The 17,665-nt window shown below is 50.1% G+C and overlaps 1 protein-coding gene across 1 annotated transcript; it reads left to right on the top strand.

The window, feature by feature from the left end:
• The first annotated feature begins 1,038 nt into the window (after positions 1 to 1,038).
• On the top strand, positions 1,039 to 12,499 carry LOC104329597 (5-hydroxytryptamine receptor 7). Its single transcript, XM_075422134.1, has 3 exons — positions 1,039 to 1,113; positions 2,055 to 2,617; positions 10,705 to 12,499. The coding sequence occupies exons 2-3, from the start codon at positions 2,109 to 2,111 to the stop codon at positions 11,474 to 11,476; spliced, it is 1,281 nt and encodes a 426-aa protein (XP_075278249.1). The 5' UTR covers positions 1,039 to 1,113; positions 2,055 to 2,108; the 3' UTR covers positions 11,477 to 12,499.
• Positions 12,500 to 17,665: the final 5,166 nt, after the last annotated feature.

The following is a 17,665-nucleotide window of genomic DNA, read 5'->3' on the forward strand; positions in this document are numbered from 1 at the left end:
CAAAGCTTCCCTTGCAGATGTATTTTCGCAGAGAACATCTGCCCCAAAAATCTCTTGGGGTTGGTGTTGGCTCTGATATGAGGTAATGTAGTGCTCTGCATTTCAGAGATTTAAAGGGTTTTTTTCCACTGTCAGCCCTCTGTGCTGTCCCCAAGAAGGCTGGAGGGTGCCAGGGTGTTTACACAGCCCCGGGATGGGTGAGGGAGATGGTGGCACTGGGGATGGAGGTGCCCATCTCGCTCCCAAAGTCCTCAAACAGCTCCAAAACTGCCTGCTTGGACACCCATCGCCCTGAGGGATGCAGGATGAAGGGGAGCAAGGGGAGAAACCCCACGCTGTTCCCCCCGGGGAGGCAGCAGATGGGCTGAGCTCCCGGGGAAACGGCATTTAGGAGCAACCGATGCAGGAGACGACTCTGCCCCGCTTCTTTCGCCCAGGGAGGAGCAAATAGAAGCTGTCTGATGCCCTTGGTCTGAAGCGCCGGAGCGATCCCAGCACCATGAAACGTTTGGCACAGAGGGAAAATGGATGTGGGTCTCTACATGCTCTTGCCTGGTTTGTTTATTCTCTCTGTTTTGATTTTATTAGGGCAAGGGAAATGCTGATCTTTAGGGTTCAGTCTCTCCCTGGCTGTTTGCCGCTCTTCAGTGCAGAGCTGAGTGAATACGGGACCTCCCACAAGCAGCGGGGTGGAAAAACGCATGGAGCAGGGAGAGAAACCCTCTCCCGTAAAATAAAATAATTTAAAAAAAGAAATGAGTGGGGAAGGATGCTCTGGAAATAGCCTTCCTCTGTACCCGCACCCTGCTTGCCGGGTTGCAGGCTGCGCCGCAGGACCGCCACCCGAGGCATCTTCTCAGCTTCCAGCCTTTCCCTCGAGGGGAAAACCTCTGCGAGGGGCTGGGGTGGCTGCAGGACCCCCTCCCCTCTCCCCGGTTTTTGCTCCTCCCCGGGGCTCGGAAGGAGCCAGGGACCATCTGGGTCCCTGCCCGGGAGGAGGCGAGGGGCGGGCGGGAGGAGGGACCGGGGAGGGCAGAGGGATGCTCGGGGCTGGCTCTCCGCTTCCCAGCTCGCAGGGGCTCGCCTGGAGGATGTCTCACCCCCTCGGCACAGGTAACTGCGGGACCCCCATCACCCCAGCCGGGGGGGGGGGTGGCTGCAGACGGGAAGAGGGGGTTGCGATCCTGCTTTGATTTGAAGAAAACTCCCTCCGAGGGGAAAAGGGGCTTGGAAACAAAAAGAGGAGGCTGCGGGTTGGGCATGGTGCTTGGAGCCCTGCGCGGGGGTGAGCGCTTCCCTGAAGTTTCCCTGTCGATGGCTGGGAAATACTTACAAGGGTGAGCACCCGGGGGTGGGAGCGCGGTGGCTGCTCTCTGTTGCGTGCGTGGCGGTGATCCGCACGGCTCCGCAGACGAGCTGGGGTTCCCCGACTTTGCGTGGTACCCCGGGGCGCTGCGCGCGATGGATGCGCTCCCACGGCGAGCTCCTGCGGGTACGTGCGGCCGCGTGTTGCCGTGACACGTGCACGGACCCACGCGCGTGGATTTACGGTCACGGCTTTGAAGCTGAAGTGCTACCGCCCGCGGGAGGTACAGCCTGCGACGTGTGTGTGCGCGCAGACGTCTGCGGCTGCGAGTTGTGCTGTCGCACGCTCCCCGATACCCGCATCCGAGAACAGGCGTGCGTTGCACAGGATTAAAATGTGGGGATGCACACGAGAAGTGCAAGACCAGCAGCACAGCTCGGCAGTGACGCGTAAGGACACAGGCGGTTACGATCGGCTGCCGTTACCCATCCTTCTGGAAAAGGATGCAGGCGATCAGGCAGCCCTTGCGGGCGGACTGGGCAGCTTGTGTTCCTTTAAAAGTGGAGGTGAGGTTTCTCCAAGCATCCTCCAGCAAACTGAGGGTCTTCAAGCAGACTTGGGAAGCGGCTTCTTGCCGAGCACGTGAGATGCGGCCGCAGCTTTGGGAGGCATGAGCTGGGGTGGGGATGGGGGGACATTTTCTTTTCTTCACCTGTTTGTGATAAAATGTTCTGGTTTGTCACTGGAGGTGTCATTGCTGGGAGAAAACTCGTGCCGTTGCCCACTGCGGTGAGTTCAGAGCATGTTGCTAAGGGCCAGCCCCAGGCGGTTTCTGGAGCACCATCTTCTCTTTTTGGAGAACGCAGAGCAGCAGCACCCAGCTCGGAAATCGGTCCCGAATCCATCCATGACTGAGGAACCCTCCGTCCCAGCCGAGCCAGACCTGCCGTCCTCCAACCTTACCAACACGACGGACTGCGGCGAGGAGATCCTGCTCTATGGGGACACTGAGAAGATCGTCATTGGAGCGGTGCTCTCCATCATCATCCTTATGACCATCGCCGGCAACGGTCTGGTCATCATCTCTGTGTGCATCGTCAAGAAGCTCCGGCAGCCCTCCAACTACCTGGTGGTGTCCCTCGCAGCCGCAGACCTGTCAGTGGCCTTCGCTGTCATGCCCTTCGTGACCATCACAGACTTGGTGGGGGGAGAATGGCTCTTTGGGAAAGTTTTTTGCAATGTCTTCATCGCCATGGACGTTATGTGTTGCACCGCCTCCATCATGACCTTGTGCATCATCAGTGTGGACAGGTAAGAGAGGATGAAGCACCTGCTATGTGTTCAGGTGGGATCGAATATAAGGGTGTTTCTGGAGGTTGAGGGCCACCAGAATCACATTCCTTGTTGGATAAATGCTTCTGCATGTATTTTCCACGTGCATGGGGTGGCTGAGGGCTTTCTGTATGAATTGGGTGCCTCAGTCCCTTTGGAGGAGCTGGGCTTAAGGTGCTTCCTCGAGTAGCTTCTCTAAGTTACTCACTCAGTCGTCCCCCTCTAGGCAGCTGCTTCACATTGTTCTTCCTTGGCTTGAGGAACAGAGCCTAGAGGATGGACCTTCTCCATGGAAGGAGGCTGGACCATAAAATTATTCAATAAAACAAAAAAAACCCACTACACGCACTTTGAAAATCCAGGTTATGGAGCTTCTGGAACCCAGTCCTATGGGATGCTCTGCTGTTGCCTGGACTTTTGCCTTGGCTGAGGATGTCGGCCACTCACCCCACCCCATCCCAAGTCTCCGAAACCCCTGGTTTAGCCCAGTGCATGCATTTGTGAGGATTTCCTGGCTTCAACTTCCACACCTAGGGTTGGGAGGGAAAGGCTAAGCCTGTCTGGCAAAGTGGCAAGACTCGGGCAAGTCAGCACCCTGGTGGGTCTAATTATAGCAGCCTGCGTCATTAGGGACATTGCTCTGACGAGCCGGTGGGCCGGATCCAGGTCTGACGTGCATGCTGGCTTTCTCAGGGGGTTGGTTTGGGTTTACGCTGGCACTGCTGAGCCAGGCTGGTTTGTGATAAGCAGCTCAGGGAGGGGAGACAGCCGATGAGATGCGTGCCTTCGGCTATGCGACCTCCCTGGTCACCCTCCCACCCTCCCCAGGTGTGAAACTGGGTGACAAAGCAGAAAGGACAGAGAAAATCCTGCTGATTGACATTATCCCCCGGCAAGCAAACAGCACCTCCTGCTCTGAAGCCCTCACTCCACGCCAGCCGCTGCTCCCCTGTGAGCAGCCCTTTGCTCCACAGCCCTGATCAGCTCAGCACTGTGGGTTAGAAAGCAAAATCATGCCCGGGCCACATGGCGAGGTCCAGCTCTGCTGCCGAACTTGATTTGTTTCAGTAAAATCCTGCTCATAAAAAAGCAGGTGTATTCAGAACTGGCAGCACTCTGTCTCTCTTAGAGGGAAGAGATTAAATGCAGTAATGAAATATGTCAGTGCTTCCTATTGATGAGCGAGGAGCAGGGAAGCGGCTACACAATAATCAGATTTGCTTTGCTTTAGAAAATTTCCTTTCCTTTCCTTTCCCCATTCCTTTCTCCTTTTCTTTCCCCGTCCCTTTCCCCTTCCTTTTCCCCCTTCTTTTTCCCCCCTTCCTTTTCCCCCCCTTCCTTTTCCCTCCCTTCCTTTCCCCTGTTCCTTTCCCCCCGTTCCTTTCCCCCATTCCTTTTCCCCCATTCTTTTTCCCCCATTTTTTCCCCTGTTTCTTTCCCCATTCCTTTCCCCGTTCCTCTCCTCTCCTCTCCTCTCCTCTCCTCTCCTCTCCTCTCCTTCCCTCCCCTTCCGCACCAATCCCATCCCATCCGATCCCTTGGAGAAACACTCTTCCAAACATGCACACAAATAGGACAGTCCTTTCACAAAAATCACTGCAATTTATTCCATTTATTCATCACATCTCTCTCGCCCCATGTCACTGCTCCCATGAGCAGATCACAGTCCGAGGACACCGTGCAGGCAGGTGCCTGGGGTTGACCTTGGTCCATCTTTCTCTGTGGGAATGGGATCAGGCAGGACATATTTGGGAGGTGTGGGCACCAGCGTGGGGGGTCCAAGACTGAATCCGACACGGTGCTGAGGACCATAGGGAAGGCAGCGGGGAAGCAGGGTGGGCAAGAGTTGCATCTCCAAAACTAATCCCCGGCTTAAATGGGAGCAGCCCTAAGGCGGCTCTGAGTTGCACCCACTGGTCACACAGACAAGGAGGACTTCTTTTAAGCACACAATGCTGGAGGCACTTGTGGGCACACTTCTGTCTCCAGCAACCCCCACGTCTCTGGGGGAGCATCTCTACCCAGCTCATCACGAAGGGCTTTGTGGGGCTCCGAGGAGCCCAGGAGCAAGGCATCTTCAGGTCCTGGCTGCAAAACTCATGCAGAGAGGGAAAACCATCCCACCCCATAGGCACACGGTGCCATGCCTCATCTCATGCAGCTCTCAGCTCTGCTGCAACATCTCCAGGTGCCAGCCGAGCAAGCTGCGTGGTCGTTTTTGGGTGTTGGAGAGCAAAGGGGAGCTGCAGTGAAAGAAATGACAGAGGGAGCAGGTTGCCCGGTGCTTTTACACAATGGCTTGACCTTTCTGTGCTTCAGACCTCTCAGCAGAGTGATGGAGGAAAAACCTGTGATACAAGAGGCTGCCACAGAGCCTGAGTCTTCTGGCATGGGCTTGTTCTTTGGGTGTGTTTTCACAGTGAACATGCCATGCTGGGAGCTCGGCTGGGCTGCAGCATCACCATTTTTCTCCCACACCTTCATCCCTCTCCACCAAATGCCTGATGGAGAAGTCGAGTGGCGAGAGGTCAATTGTCTGAGATGCATTTCAAGACAGGGAAAAGATAAAAAGAGCAAATGTTGTAATTTGAGTGGAAGGAGGCCTGGCAGGGCAGAGGGAAGGGGTTGAAGAGTCCTCCTGGCTGTGCCCATCTCGGCTCGGGGTGGAGGGAAGGGCATGCTGCAAGTGCAGGGGGGCTGGCGGGCTCAGTCTTGTACCGGGGCTTGAGAAGGGAACGGGAATAATTGGGATGTCCTCTGATGCACAAAGGAGGAGCAGGTGACTGGGGCACTGTCCTGCCACTTTCTGCCCTGAGGTTCCCCAGGATCAGGCTGTGGGTTGTGTGGATTGCCCCACGGCCGTATCCTGAGCATCCTGTAAGTCATCGTCACATCACAACCCATCATTCTCACTGCTCCCACAGGGCGGTTGATGGAGGTGAATCAAGGCAGAGCACAAATCCAGGACCATGCCTGGATCACCACCTCCCCTAAGCCTTGGGATGGGCAGGATTTTTTGTTTAGCTCCCGATTAGAAACATCTCCAAAAGCATACTTTTCAGTTTATATGCTGATACAAAGCAAATCCTATCACAAAGCTAAAGCAAAAGGATAGCTAAGTTTGAAGAGACCCTGAAACGCCTGCTCCAAAAGAGATGAAACAGTTGATCATCTCAGTGAGACATTAACTGAAATTTCCACCAGTGAAGATGGCAAGCTGTTACTCCTGCCCTGGAAGAATGAAGAGGAAGAGCACTGGCCTCCTCAACATGGACAGCACTGTTAGGCAGGTGCCTGAGGTGGCCAAAGAGGAGGTTGTGATTTTATTGATGGCTGAGCTGTCCACATATTTTAGTTAGGTATAAAAAATGCTTTGCCCAAGATCATGAGTAAAGAGGGAATCAAGTGCTCCCTCAGTAACCTTGCAAATGACACCAACTTGGGCAGGAGTGTCGATCTGCTGGAGGGTAGGAAGGCTCTGCAGAGGGATCTGGACAGACTTGGATTGATGGGCCCAGGCCAACTGTATGGGGTTCAACAAGGCCAAATGCTGGGTCCTGCACTTGGGTCACAACAACCCCACGCAACGCTACAGGCTTGGGGAGGAGTGGCTGGAGAGCTGCCCAGTGGAAAAGGACCTTGGGGTGCTGGTCGACAGCCAGCTGACCATGAGCCAGCAGCGTGCCCAGGTGGCCAAGAAGGCCAACAGCATCCTGGGTTGGATCAGGAATGGCGTGGCCAGCAGGAGCAGGGAGGGGATCGTGCCCCTGTACTGGGCACTGGTGAGGCTGCACCTCGAGTGCTGTGTTCAGTTTTGGGCCCCTCACTCCAAGAAGGACATTGAGGGGCTGGAGCGTGTCCAGAGAAGGGCAGCGAGGCTGGGGAGGGGTCTGGAGAACAAGTCTGATGAGGAGCGGCTGAGGGAGCTGGGGCTGTTTAGTCTGGAGAAGAGGAGGCTGAGGGGGGACCTTGTTGCTCTCTACAACTACCTGAAATGAGGGTGTAGTGAGGTGGGTGTTGGTCTCTTCTCCCAAGTAACTAGCAATAGAATGAGAGGCAATGGCCTCAAGTTTGTGTCAGGGGAGCTTTAGACTGGATATTAGGAAAAATTTCTTTCCTGAAATTGTATTGGAACAGGCTGCCCGAGGAAGTGGAGGAGTCCCATCCCTGGAGGTATTAAAAAAATGTGTAAATGTGGCACTTTGGGACATGGTTTAGCAGGCATGGTGGTGTTGGTATGACAGTTGGACTTGATGATCTTTAGAGGTCTTTTCCAACCTTAATAATTTTCTGATTATTAATGTACAGTGCTTTCTAGAATGCTCTTGATTGAAGCTTGTAGAAATAATCTTGTCTGAAGGAGGGTTTGACTGATTTTCTTTTAAATCAAAAAAGAAAAATGCTGGAAACATCTATCTTCCTCTTATATTTTTCTTATCTAAAAGCCTGCCACTGTTATAAATTCTTTATTGCCACAAACCAAAACCAAAACAACAGCAAAAAACCCCTTTTGGCTGTTCAGCTTTTGATGAAGCTCTCCGTAAAAATGCCAAGAATCTGACAAAAGAAGCTCCCCAAATAGCACAAATCACTTCAGGTTTTCCTAGTGGAGGAAAACGTCTCCATCCGTTTCCCAGGCAGCTCCATTTGGGCTCTCCCTAGAAAAAAAAAAAAAAGGTTTTTACCTGAAATCAGATTATATGCTCCAAATTGGCATTGCCTTCAGTAAAAAGGATGTCTCCCAAAAGTTTTGGTGGGATAAAACCTGGAGGGCATTTTGCTGGATTGCCTTTCCTGTGTCCTTCATCTGAACATGTCCCAGGCCAGTAGGACAGTTAGGTCCCTGTGTGTATCTCCAGCAAGCATGAATGTATCCCTGGGATGCTCCCACCAGCCCTGGCTTAGGGCATGGGCAGATGAAGCCACAGGTAGCTGCAGCCTCCAGCTGCCCTTTGCATCCTCCACCTGGAGCTTTCCTCTCCTTCAGCAGGATGGGGCAGGCACGGCGTCAGCCTGGAAGCAAGGTACAGAGCTTCCATTTGGCCCAGAGGAGGCATGGGTTTATGGTAAAATAGTACGGTCTGGGAAACCCCAGTTCTGGGCTCTTCTGGGCTCAACCAACCTGTGCAAGTGGAGATTTATCCTTTCCCAGTTTGCCATTTGCAGAATGGGGATGGGGGCACCTTGGAGAGGTATCTGTGGGAGCGAGGACATGGAAAGAGTTTATTGCACAAGGAACAAGTGGCTGCACAATCATCTCTGCATGGTGGGGGTCCTGCAAAGCCACACAAACCACCAGCAAATTGCTGCTCTAGGAACTGGCCTTTGTTACCTGATCACTGCTAAACTTGATTAACAAGACACACACACAAAAAATAATCAAAGCAAGAGAATTTGATTTGAATTTCTGTGCAATCTTGCCTCCTGCACTGCTGTGAGCGCTGGCCTATTTTGAGGTCTTCCCGCTCTCATCAAAACTATCAGCAAAGACCTCAAAACGGCCCCATTTCCTCCAGCAGTGACTGCACAAGGCACCCGCAGATCAAATGTGTCAGCTTTGCCTGCTTTTTAAATCGTGTCACCGTGCATTTTGCTTGGCTAGTGTGTAAATTCCTTGAATTTTCAGCAAATCCCAAGTGGATCAGCTTCTAAAGAAAACCCAGTAATAGCATCACAAAGGATATCACACAACACAGCACATCTTTGCAAAGTTCTTGACTTGGATATACAGAAGAGTGATTTTTGGGTGCTGAATTTGGAGATGCAACAGGAGGGTGTGGTTTTCTCCCAGTATAGGGGACATCAAGTCTGCTCTCCCTCTGTAGATCCGTCCTACAGCAGAAGGGATGTGTGGCAGCATCCTTCCAACCTGCTCCCACCCATCACTCTGAGTTCTGATCTTCCAGCCAGGCTCATCACTTCTCACTGTGCTCAGCCCCGGTAGGAAGGAGTCAGTGGTAGGTTTTGGAAGGACAGCACCAAGACCAGCTCTGTTATCCATCTTCATCTCATCAGGTCTCCTCCTTTGTAGACAGGGCCCCATGGGGTGGTGGTGTTAAAAGCCCTTTCTCAAGAGGTTGTGTTGCCTCTGTATCCGTGAATGTCATCCTTCAGCCTGTACCATTGCTGGGCATTCAAGCAGCATAGGTGGTCGTGGAGAGTTTTGCTTGTCTTTTGTGAGTACGGCCAGCTGAAATACAGACAAAAACAGGAAAATAACAACTCAGTGAATGAATTCAAATTCATTTTATCAGGGAGTCAGGGGAGAATACTTTGGGCTTTGAATTCATTTAGCAGTCAGGAGGGGAGGAGGAATCAGATTTTTTAAATTTTATTTCCATCTTCTTCCAATCTTGGGGGAGGATCTGGAAAAGGGAAATAATCAGGGAAGAAAAAAAATCTCCTAACACCTACAGTAAGACTGGTTGTCAGAAAAGAATAATGATACAGCAGAGGTAAAATTCTCTGCAGAAATTTTTTGTTTTGGCAGAAAAGCCCATTCTTCCCTGGAAAAGCTTTCAGCAAAAGGTATCCGTGCAGCTACTGTTCTCACTGCCCCTCTGGACTGACGCATGTTATCCAAAACAGTTAAGAGGTGATGTGATCCTGTCTAAAAATGCCTAGAAATTCCTGACAACAGGCAGGTTTGATTTAAAAAGGCTTTAACGTGAAAGAAATTCGTGTAACAGCTAGAAGCTTTTGCTGGACTGATTGAGACTGAATAGGAAGCAGACATTTTTCAGTGGGAACACTGGGTGACAGTCGCCGACTCCCTACTGATTTATTAGTTTACAACTGCAATTTACCAGCTAAAAGTTGACACAATTTCCTGGTCACATGAACCCTCTCAATCCAGGTTCAGGATAGTTCAAAATTACACCCTGTAGTCCAGCCAGGAGCTGATGGGTGATGCAGTCTCTAGCTCCTTTCAGCCAAGCTAACAAGGTTACTCCTAACTCCAGGCATCAGGCTTTGTGAAGCAGTGGGTTACCACATGCTTTTGGGACCTCCTACTCAGAGCTCCTCTCACTATACTCTCCAGGAAGGGCTGGGCACCATCACTTCAGAAGCTATGGTCCTGCAAGGGAGAAGATGGCTCCAGCTGTTTGCAAAGGGCACTCACTCCTTTCTTGGTTTCTAGAGGTCATCTCCAGTACTTGTTGCAGGAACCTGTAGGTTTCTCCGAATCTTGCAGGCTGGATGGAGAGGGGAGTGATGGAGTGTGCTGCTGACAGTGGTGTCTCCCACGGGTGCCAGTGCTGCAAGATGCAAACACATAGTCTATGGGCTGAAAGAAGGTGTGGGTCAACAGCTGTCAGTCTTGCACCACAGTCCGTCACCCGATGACCAGCTTTGCTTTCTGTGCCCATCCAGACACATCCTTAAGTCTTCCCAAAGGCAAGATTACTCTTTGCTTGCATGCTGCCTCAGGTGCATCTCAGCCGCAGGTTTTCCTTCCCCAAGTTGCCTGGCCAAATAAGAGAAGGGTGTTGCCCATCCCACTTCCCGTTAAACACTGGTGTGAGTCTATTCGTTCCATCTGGAGTCAGTCCTGACGTATCCTGGTGCAAGTATCATTCTGTGGATCACCCATCCCACTCCTGGGTGTTTCCCTGGCAGGCAACAGTCTGGAGCGAGTTCCATGCCATGGCTGGAAGTGGTTGCATGTTCTCTGTACAGACTAGTCGTGGTGCAAAACTAAGCTTTTTGAAGCATTTTTATTCCCCAGGAAACCATGTGGGGCTTGGACTGCACTCAGCAGTTAAATGACACCTCGTATCATGCATGGGGTGGTTGCAAGAAAGCAGCGGGGAATAGTCAAATTAGGGTGTTTAGGCAAGAGAGCTGAAGGGGTATGAAATGTGTTTCACAGGAGATACTGCAGCTGCATGTCCCTGAGAACATTTTCATTTAGGGAATTTATTTCTTGTGTCCCCCCTCCAGGGCTGAAATTCTCCTGTAACGGGGCACTAACAGCTGATTAGGAATGAAAACCACCCAACACCAACCAAAAGCAATCACACCTTGCAGCCTTCCTAACTCTTTGCAACTCTCCTTTTTTCCAGGTATCTGGGGATCACTCGGCCGCTGACGTACCCTGTGAGACAAAATGGGAAGCTGATGGCCAAGATGGTCTTCATCGTTTGGCTCCTGTCTGCCTCCATCACTCTTCCTCCTCTTTTTGGCTGGGCCAAGAATGTGACTGTGGAAAGAGTCTGTCTCATCAGCCAGGACTTTGGGTACACAGTCTACTCCACGGGGGTTGCCTTCTACATCCCCATGGCGGTCATGCTCGTGATGTACAGCCGGATCTACAAAGCTGCCAAGGTCAGCGCCGAGAAGCACCGCTTCATGAACTTCCCCAAGCACTATGAAGAGGAGGGCGTCTACTGCCTGGAGGCCTCCAGCCGGAGCCACCACAGCTCCAAGCGTACCAAAGCGGTGGAGGAATGCGCCACGCTCTCCAAACTGCTCCGGCAAGACCGAAAGAATATTTCCATCTTCAAACGGGAGCAGAAAGCAGCCAGGACCCTCGGCATTATTGTGGGGGCTTTTACATTTTGTTGGCTTCCTTTCTTCCTGATGTCAACGGCTCGGCCTTTCATCTGCGGCATCCGCTGTAGCTGCATGCCCCTGCGGCTGGAGAGAACTCTGCTCTGGCTGGGATACACCAACTCCCTCATCAACCCCTTGATTTATGCTTTCTTTAACCGAGACTTGAGGACTACTTTCTGGAACCTCCTGCGGTGCAAGTACAGGAACATCAACAGGAGGCTCTCCGCTGCCAGCATGCATGAGGCTCTGAAAGCCACAGAGAGGCATGAATGCATTCTGTAGAGCCACGTCCTCTCGCTCAGTGCCTGACCAACGAACTCCTGCCTCTCCATTTCAGGTTCCTTGCATTTCTTGCCTCTTGGGGCTGGCAGAAACCATGCGTGCTCTTGTCCCCCTGCCAGACATTGCTGCTGAGAGTGACACCCCTTCCCCTCGCCCCAGGAGGAGCTGCAGTTCTCCTCACCTTGGGAATAAGTGGGCAGCCCTTCCTTCTCACCAGGTCCCAGGTGGGATGTAAGAAGCCGTGAGCAAGACCAAGGGGTTCAAGGTCTACCATCGACTGTGGGCAAGTCACACCACCTCTCTGTGCCTCAGTTTGCCCCTCTGTTAAAACAAAAAACAAAAAAAAAAAAAGAAAAAGAAAAAGCAACCCTCCTAACCAACCAAACAAAAAAAAACCCTAAAAACTTGACAAGACTGTGGCTCTCCACCTTCGAAAAGGGCTCTAAGGTCTGTGGAGGACACACAATATACTGTGTAAAGATGATGCTCGTTGCACTTCTCTATCAAATATAATAGCAGCTATAAGCTCCGTTGTAGATCCGAGCACTCATGCCATCCCAGCTTATCCGAACTCTTTCCAACGATGTAATTGCATTTCACACACTGAGCTCATGTCCAGGTTTGCATGTCAGAGCAGTAATACCAATGACCCCATTTCCCCTGTAGCACTGCAGCACTTGAAAGAGGCATGCTCGCAGAGTGAAACACAGATGAACATGAATTTTCCTTTATGGGTGGAGAAGAACGTCCAATGGCCTCCTCATCAGGGCGATGACCAGTGAGCAAAGACAGTTCTGTTTATTGGGTTGTACTGTAATTCATTCTCAGACAAGTGATGTGTGTTCATAATTTGTGGCTAATTGACTCCATAAAAGCACGGTTTAGTTGACAGCAGAAAAAAGTATACAATTTCTTTGACAGCTTTCCAGTTCTTCAGTACGATGTCCAGCAAGCTTGAAAAAATACACTAAGTGATGTATCTTTTTTTTACTTCTTGAAGAAAAAAAAAGCCTGGTTTCTTTATTTCGGTGTAGATTTGGTCACTTCAACTTTAAAGTATCTCTTTATTTTTATGTGGTGGTGGGACTTGTCTTCCTGCAGTCCTCTTTGCACTTCACCAACCTTGTTGCACCAACCTTGCTTTGCAGCCTCACAAACCCTTGCCCATTTGTAGGTGATGTCTGCTCCACGGGGTTGGTTTTTTGAGTCTCTCCTATCTGGGTTTTCTCGTCAAAGCCAGACTGTTCAGAGGCTCAAGAAAGGGGTTTCTAGCCCTCCCTCCACTACAGATTTTCTTTATCAAGCTAGAGTGTATGAGTGGTGTAGGCCCATCTCTTGCAACATCATGCAGTAGAATGACTCCATGAGTTGGCTGTTGGATGTCTTGGCTGACTGCTGGCGTGGTTTGATTTAGTAATCAAGATTTCTCCTGTGATATCTTTTGCGCTCTCACTTGCCCTCTTTTTAATAGGCTTGTCTATCCTGGTTCTTTTTACACTTGCTTTTTCTAGAGATGCCCAACAAGGTCTCCAGTTTAGACTGGAGAGTCACAGCAAGAAAACTGGCTCAAGTCCACTGGGAGGGTCCCAGGGGACTGAGGGATGTTGTGCACAGGAAGAGCAATATGTCCATTTGTTCTCCAAGCTCATGTCCTCACAGCTGGAGCCAGAATTGCACATAGGAGCAGCTGTCATATGGGTCTCCAGTGGGAAATGCTTAAAGATCAGTCAGTAAATAGATTTGAAGGACAACCTAGTCAAGAGAGATCAGAAAGGTTTAGCTGGAGCCCTTTTCACCTGCAATCCTACCCAGAAGCTCTTTGTACGTAGCAAGTGTTTCTGCTAAGATGGTTAACAGCTCTCTATCTGTCTCCCATATGTTGGTGTGTTGTGGTTTAACCCCAGCTGGAAACTAAGCCCCACACAGCTGCTCGCTCACTCCCCTCCAGCGGAGTGGGGGAGAGAATCACAAGGGTGAAAGTGAGAAAACTTGTGGGTTGAGATAAAGACAGTTTAATGGGTAAAGCAAAAACCGCACATGCAAGCAAAACAAAACAAGGAATTCACTCACTACTTCCCATCGGCAGGCAGGTGTTCAGCCATCTCCAGGAAAGCAGGGTTCAATCATGCGTAACAGGGGTTGGGAAGACTAATGCCACAACTCCAATCAACCCCCTAGCTTCCTTCTTCTTCCCCCAGCTTTTTATTTCTGAGCATGAAGTCATATGGCATGGTATATCCCTCTGGTCCGTTGGGGTCAGCTGTTCTGGCTGTGTCGTCTCCCAGCTCCTTGTGCTCCCCCAGCCTCCTCGCTGGTGGGGTGGGGTGAGGAGCAGAAAATGTGACACTGTGTAAGCACTGCTCAGCAGTAACGAAAACCTCCCGGTATTATCATCACTATTTTCAGCCGAAACACAGCGCCATGCTAACTACTATGAAGAAAATTAACTCTGTCCCAGCCAAAACCAGCACACGGTGTTAGGTTTGTGCAAGGCAGTCTGAGCCCCTGTGACAGAAGACGGCTGCCTGCTGAAAGCAGAGCGTTGCCTGCCTCGCAGCCTGGCCTTGCAGCCACGTTCAGACCCTAGCCCCTGCTGCTCAGAGGCTCCTCTGCATCTCTACAGTCATATATTCCTGTCCAGGACCAACAAAATCCAGCCTTGGTGAACTGCCAAGGGTGCGTGCCAGCAGTAAGGACCTGTCCTCCACCATTCTGCCAAAGACGGATGCTATTTCCCAGGGAAACTTGAGTGGTGTCCTGGGCTGCCCTGTGGTCTTGCATCCTGAGAGCCCGAGACCCCACCAATGCAATGAGGCAGGAGAAGGCATGAGCAGACCCTCATTCTCTTGCTTTCACACCGCTGCCACATGAACTGGTGTTAAACCTTGCCACAACCTTTCTACATTCCCTTGACAGTCTATGTTCACCTTGGTGCACTCGCTACACGTCACCCTTCCCCCGTTTGTTTGCAACTTCTCATGATGTTTCTGCTTCCAAGCCCATACAATATGTCCCCACACACCACATCTCTAGGGCACCGTCTGACTGCCCATCTCAGGACCTGCTTAACAAAAACAACCCCCTTCCTTCCAGAAAACACTTTGGACCATCATTTCCTCTGTCACAACATTTTAGCAGCAGCTGGTTGCTGGCTCTGGCCTGCCATGGGGACATGTAGCTGCTGCAGGGTCTGGTTTCCTCCCTGGCTCCCCCAGCTCCTTCCCTGCCATGGAACTAACGGTGCCCTTTTGACAGAGCTGTTTGGATTAAAACTAGCCAGCTGCTAATTCAGACTCTCTCACCGGGATGTGAAAGCCCTGAGACAGCCTATTTCACATTCAACACATAACAAAAGAGCCTGCTTTGTTCTGCTGCAGTATATTTATATGCCTAAGGTCATAGGGCATGGGTTTACTTATTTTCTGTATTACAGTGTCTTAAACTGCCTTCAGAATTCATAACCTTGTTTAATTCCACTTAACTTCCCTCTTCTGATGGTATTTCTAGCACTGCTTAAAAGTAGTCTGCAGAAGAGCTACGAAATAGCGTTTGAACCTTTTAAACGAAGTCATATGAATACTGTTTTTTTCTGGTTTGATGCTTCTTCCAGAAGAAAAAGAGTAGAGGAAAGAATATGATTCTGGATGATCTGAACCCCAAACTTCTTCTAAGGAAAGAATCAAGAAAATTCGTCCATTTGTCTCGAAAAATTAATGTTTTCTTTGACTTGGAATGGAATTTTTTGTTTCATTCAAGGCTTATCTGATCATCTCCCCCCCTCTTATATTTTCATTTTAAGCTGTAGTTGTGTTCAAAAGAAAAGCTTTCTTCCCAGAAACAATTCCAGAAGTTTGCATCCAAAAACACTTAAATATGATAGGTTCACTGAAACAAAGCATTTTGCTCAAAAAATAATGAGGTAGCTTGCATGATTTTTCCAGTAGATGTTGTCTCAAGCTGTGAGACATCATTTTAAACTCTTGCTTTTTAACTCTCTAAGATTAAATTGCTTTTAGGTTATTTAACCTAAATAATGTGCATCCAAAGACACCAAGGCCTTTTCCACACATGAGTGAGCACCAACCATTTAGTTAAGCCAGTCAAGATCCTTGTAGATGAGCCGCTAAATCATGCTGAAAATATTGTGTGGTTTGTTGTGGGTTTTTTTTTAATCAGACAGCAATCAATGCATCTGGCATCTGAAAACAAAAAAAAAAAAAGGGGGCTTAAAATAAAGCTGAGCCATTTTGAAATTGATTTTAGTGCACAAGCGTGTGCCTAACCAAACTATGTAAGATTGAATAGAAATTAGCTCTGTAAGTGCCCAAGTTTAGGCAAAAATCTGAGCTCATGGAGCAAAGTAGCAGTGTAGGAGGACAAGAAAAACTTTCGTGGGCAATGAGAGAGTCCCAGCAGACTAGCAGCAACGCAGTGGAAAAGAATGAGGAGCCTCGGGCAGAGAAAACTGAAGTAATTCAGGCATAAAACAAGTAGCTCTCAAGTCAGCTTTTTATTCCACTCCACGTGAAGGGGAAATACATACAGAAACACAGGCAGAAGTGATCTGGGGAGAAAAGACAGTTTTGACAAATCCCTATGGCCGCCCCAGCTGGGGTGTGGAAGCTTTTGATAACAACATTGAGCAAAGCCAGGCGAGATCAGCTAGAGATGTAACAAAAAGCCCAAGGCGGAAAAAGCCTGTGTATCTCTTCCCAAAGACCGTGAAACTTCCCCATTCTCTGAAGTCAGCACTTTGTGGATGGGTTTGGCTGAGAGAGTCAAGTGCTGGAGATTTGCACAGACAGCTCAGCAAACCCACCATGTTCTTCATCTCCACTGGGGTTCTACCATCGCTGCCATCTCCCACTGATGATATAATATTAAGACAGCTGCACCACATCAGAGTGGAAGCTGATCACAGAATCACAGAGAATCACAGAATGGTAGGGGTTGGAAGGGACCTCTGTGGGTCATCTAGTCCAACCGTCCTGCCGAAGCAGGGTCACCTATAGTAGGTTGCAGAGGACCTTGTCCAGGTGGGTCTTGAATATCTCCAGAGAAGGAGACTCCACAACCTCCCTGGGCAGCCTGGGACAGGGCTCCGTCACCCTCAGAGGGAAGAAGTTCTTCCTCATATTCAGACGGAACTTCCTCTGCTTCAGTTTGTGCCCATTGCCCCTTGTCCTGTCACCAGTGAAAAGAGCTTGGCCAAGCTTGATCTACCCTAGGATCATACCTTGAGCAGAGACCATTGGTGGATTCTTACAGAGACAGACCAGAAAACTTTTTGTGGTATCCTTCTTGTGGTAGCCAGGTTGGATGGAGCTCTGAGCAACCTGGTCTAGTGGAAGATGTCCCTGCTTATGGCAGGGGGGTTGGAACCAGATGATCTTTAAGGTCTCTTCCAACCCAAATCATTCTATGATCCTTCCTTATACCAGCAATCAAAGGTTTGGCAACTTGCTGAGCCAGAAGTGCTCTTGTAGTATTTAATAACCTCCAACGGGTGCTTTTCTGCTAACCTATTTATGTGTTTCCCACTCTGTCAACCTGAGGCAATGAGTTCCACAATTTAATTACTTTTCAGGTGAAGAACTAGCTCCCTTCACTCATTTCGAACCTGCCATCTGCTGAGCTCATTAGATGCTGGCTAATCCTTGCATTAGGAAGGAGAATGAGTGATCACCGCTACTCACCCTTGCCAGGCCAGTTACGGTCTTGTAGACCTCTGCCATATTCTTCTCTTTGATACAAAAATTCTGTCTGGCCCATGAGTCCTTCTCCAACAGCAGACATAAGGAGACGCCTTGGGAAGAATATTAGAACAAGGACAGTCTGGATCATATTCCTTCCCACCCTCCACTGCTTTCAAAGCACCCAACCATTTTTAGTTTGGGAAATTCCCTGCTTAAATATGGTTTCTGTGCAAGACTCAGTGTAGCCCCCTGCTTTTCCACAGGCAAATGCCAAATCTTGCATCTGGGACTGGATTACTCCATGTAACATCCCAGGCTGGGGCACCTGGCGGAGCAGAACCTGGTGCCCAGGGCACGGCTGAGCCTGGCAAGGAGAAGGCGAAGGGGAGGGCTAATGGTGGCCACCCACTGCCTTGAGGGGGATTATGGGGAAGATGGGGGCAGACTCACCCAGAGAGGTGGGGGAATCTTCTTCTCTGGAGAAATTCAAACA

Source organism: Opisthocomus hoazin, chromosome 5 (assembly GCF_030867145.1).
Source record: "Opisthocomus hoazin isolate bOpiHoa1 chromosome 5, bOpiHoa1.hap1, whole genome shotgun sequence".
Taxonomy (NCBI): Eukaryota; Metazoa; Chordata; class Aves; order Opisthocomiformes; family Opisthocomidae; genus Opisthocomus; species Opisthocomus hoazin.

What these genes read in the sequence shown, in the direction of transcription:
- LOC104329597 (XM_075422134.1), top strand. Translation starts at nt 2,109, where the DNA reads ATGTTGCTAAGGGCCAGCCCCAGGCGGTTTCTGGAGCACCATCTTCTC. An exon ending in TGCATCATCAGTGTGGACAG is followed by an intron (nt 2,618 to 10,704) that starts GTAAGAGAGGAT and finishes CCTTTTTTCCAG; the next exon opens with GTATCTGGGGATCACTCGGC.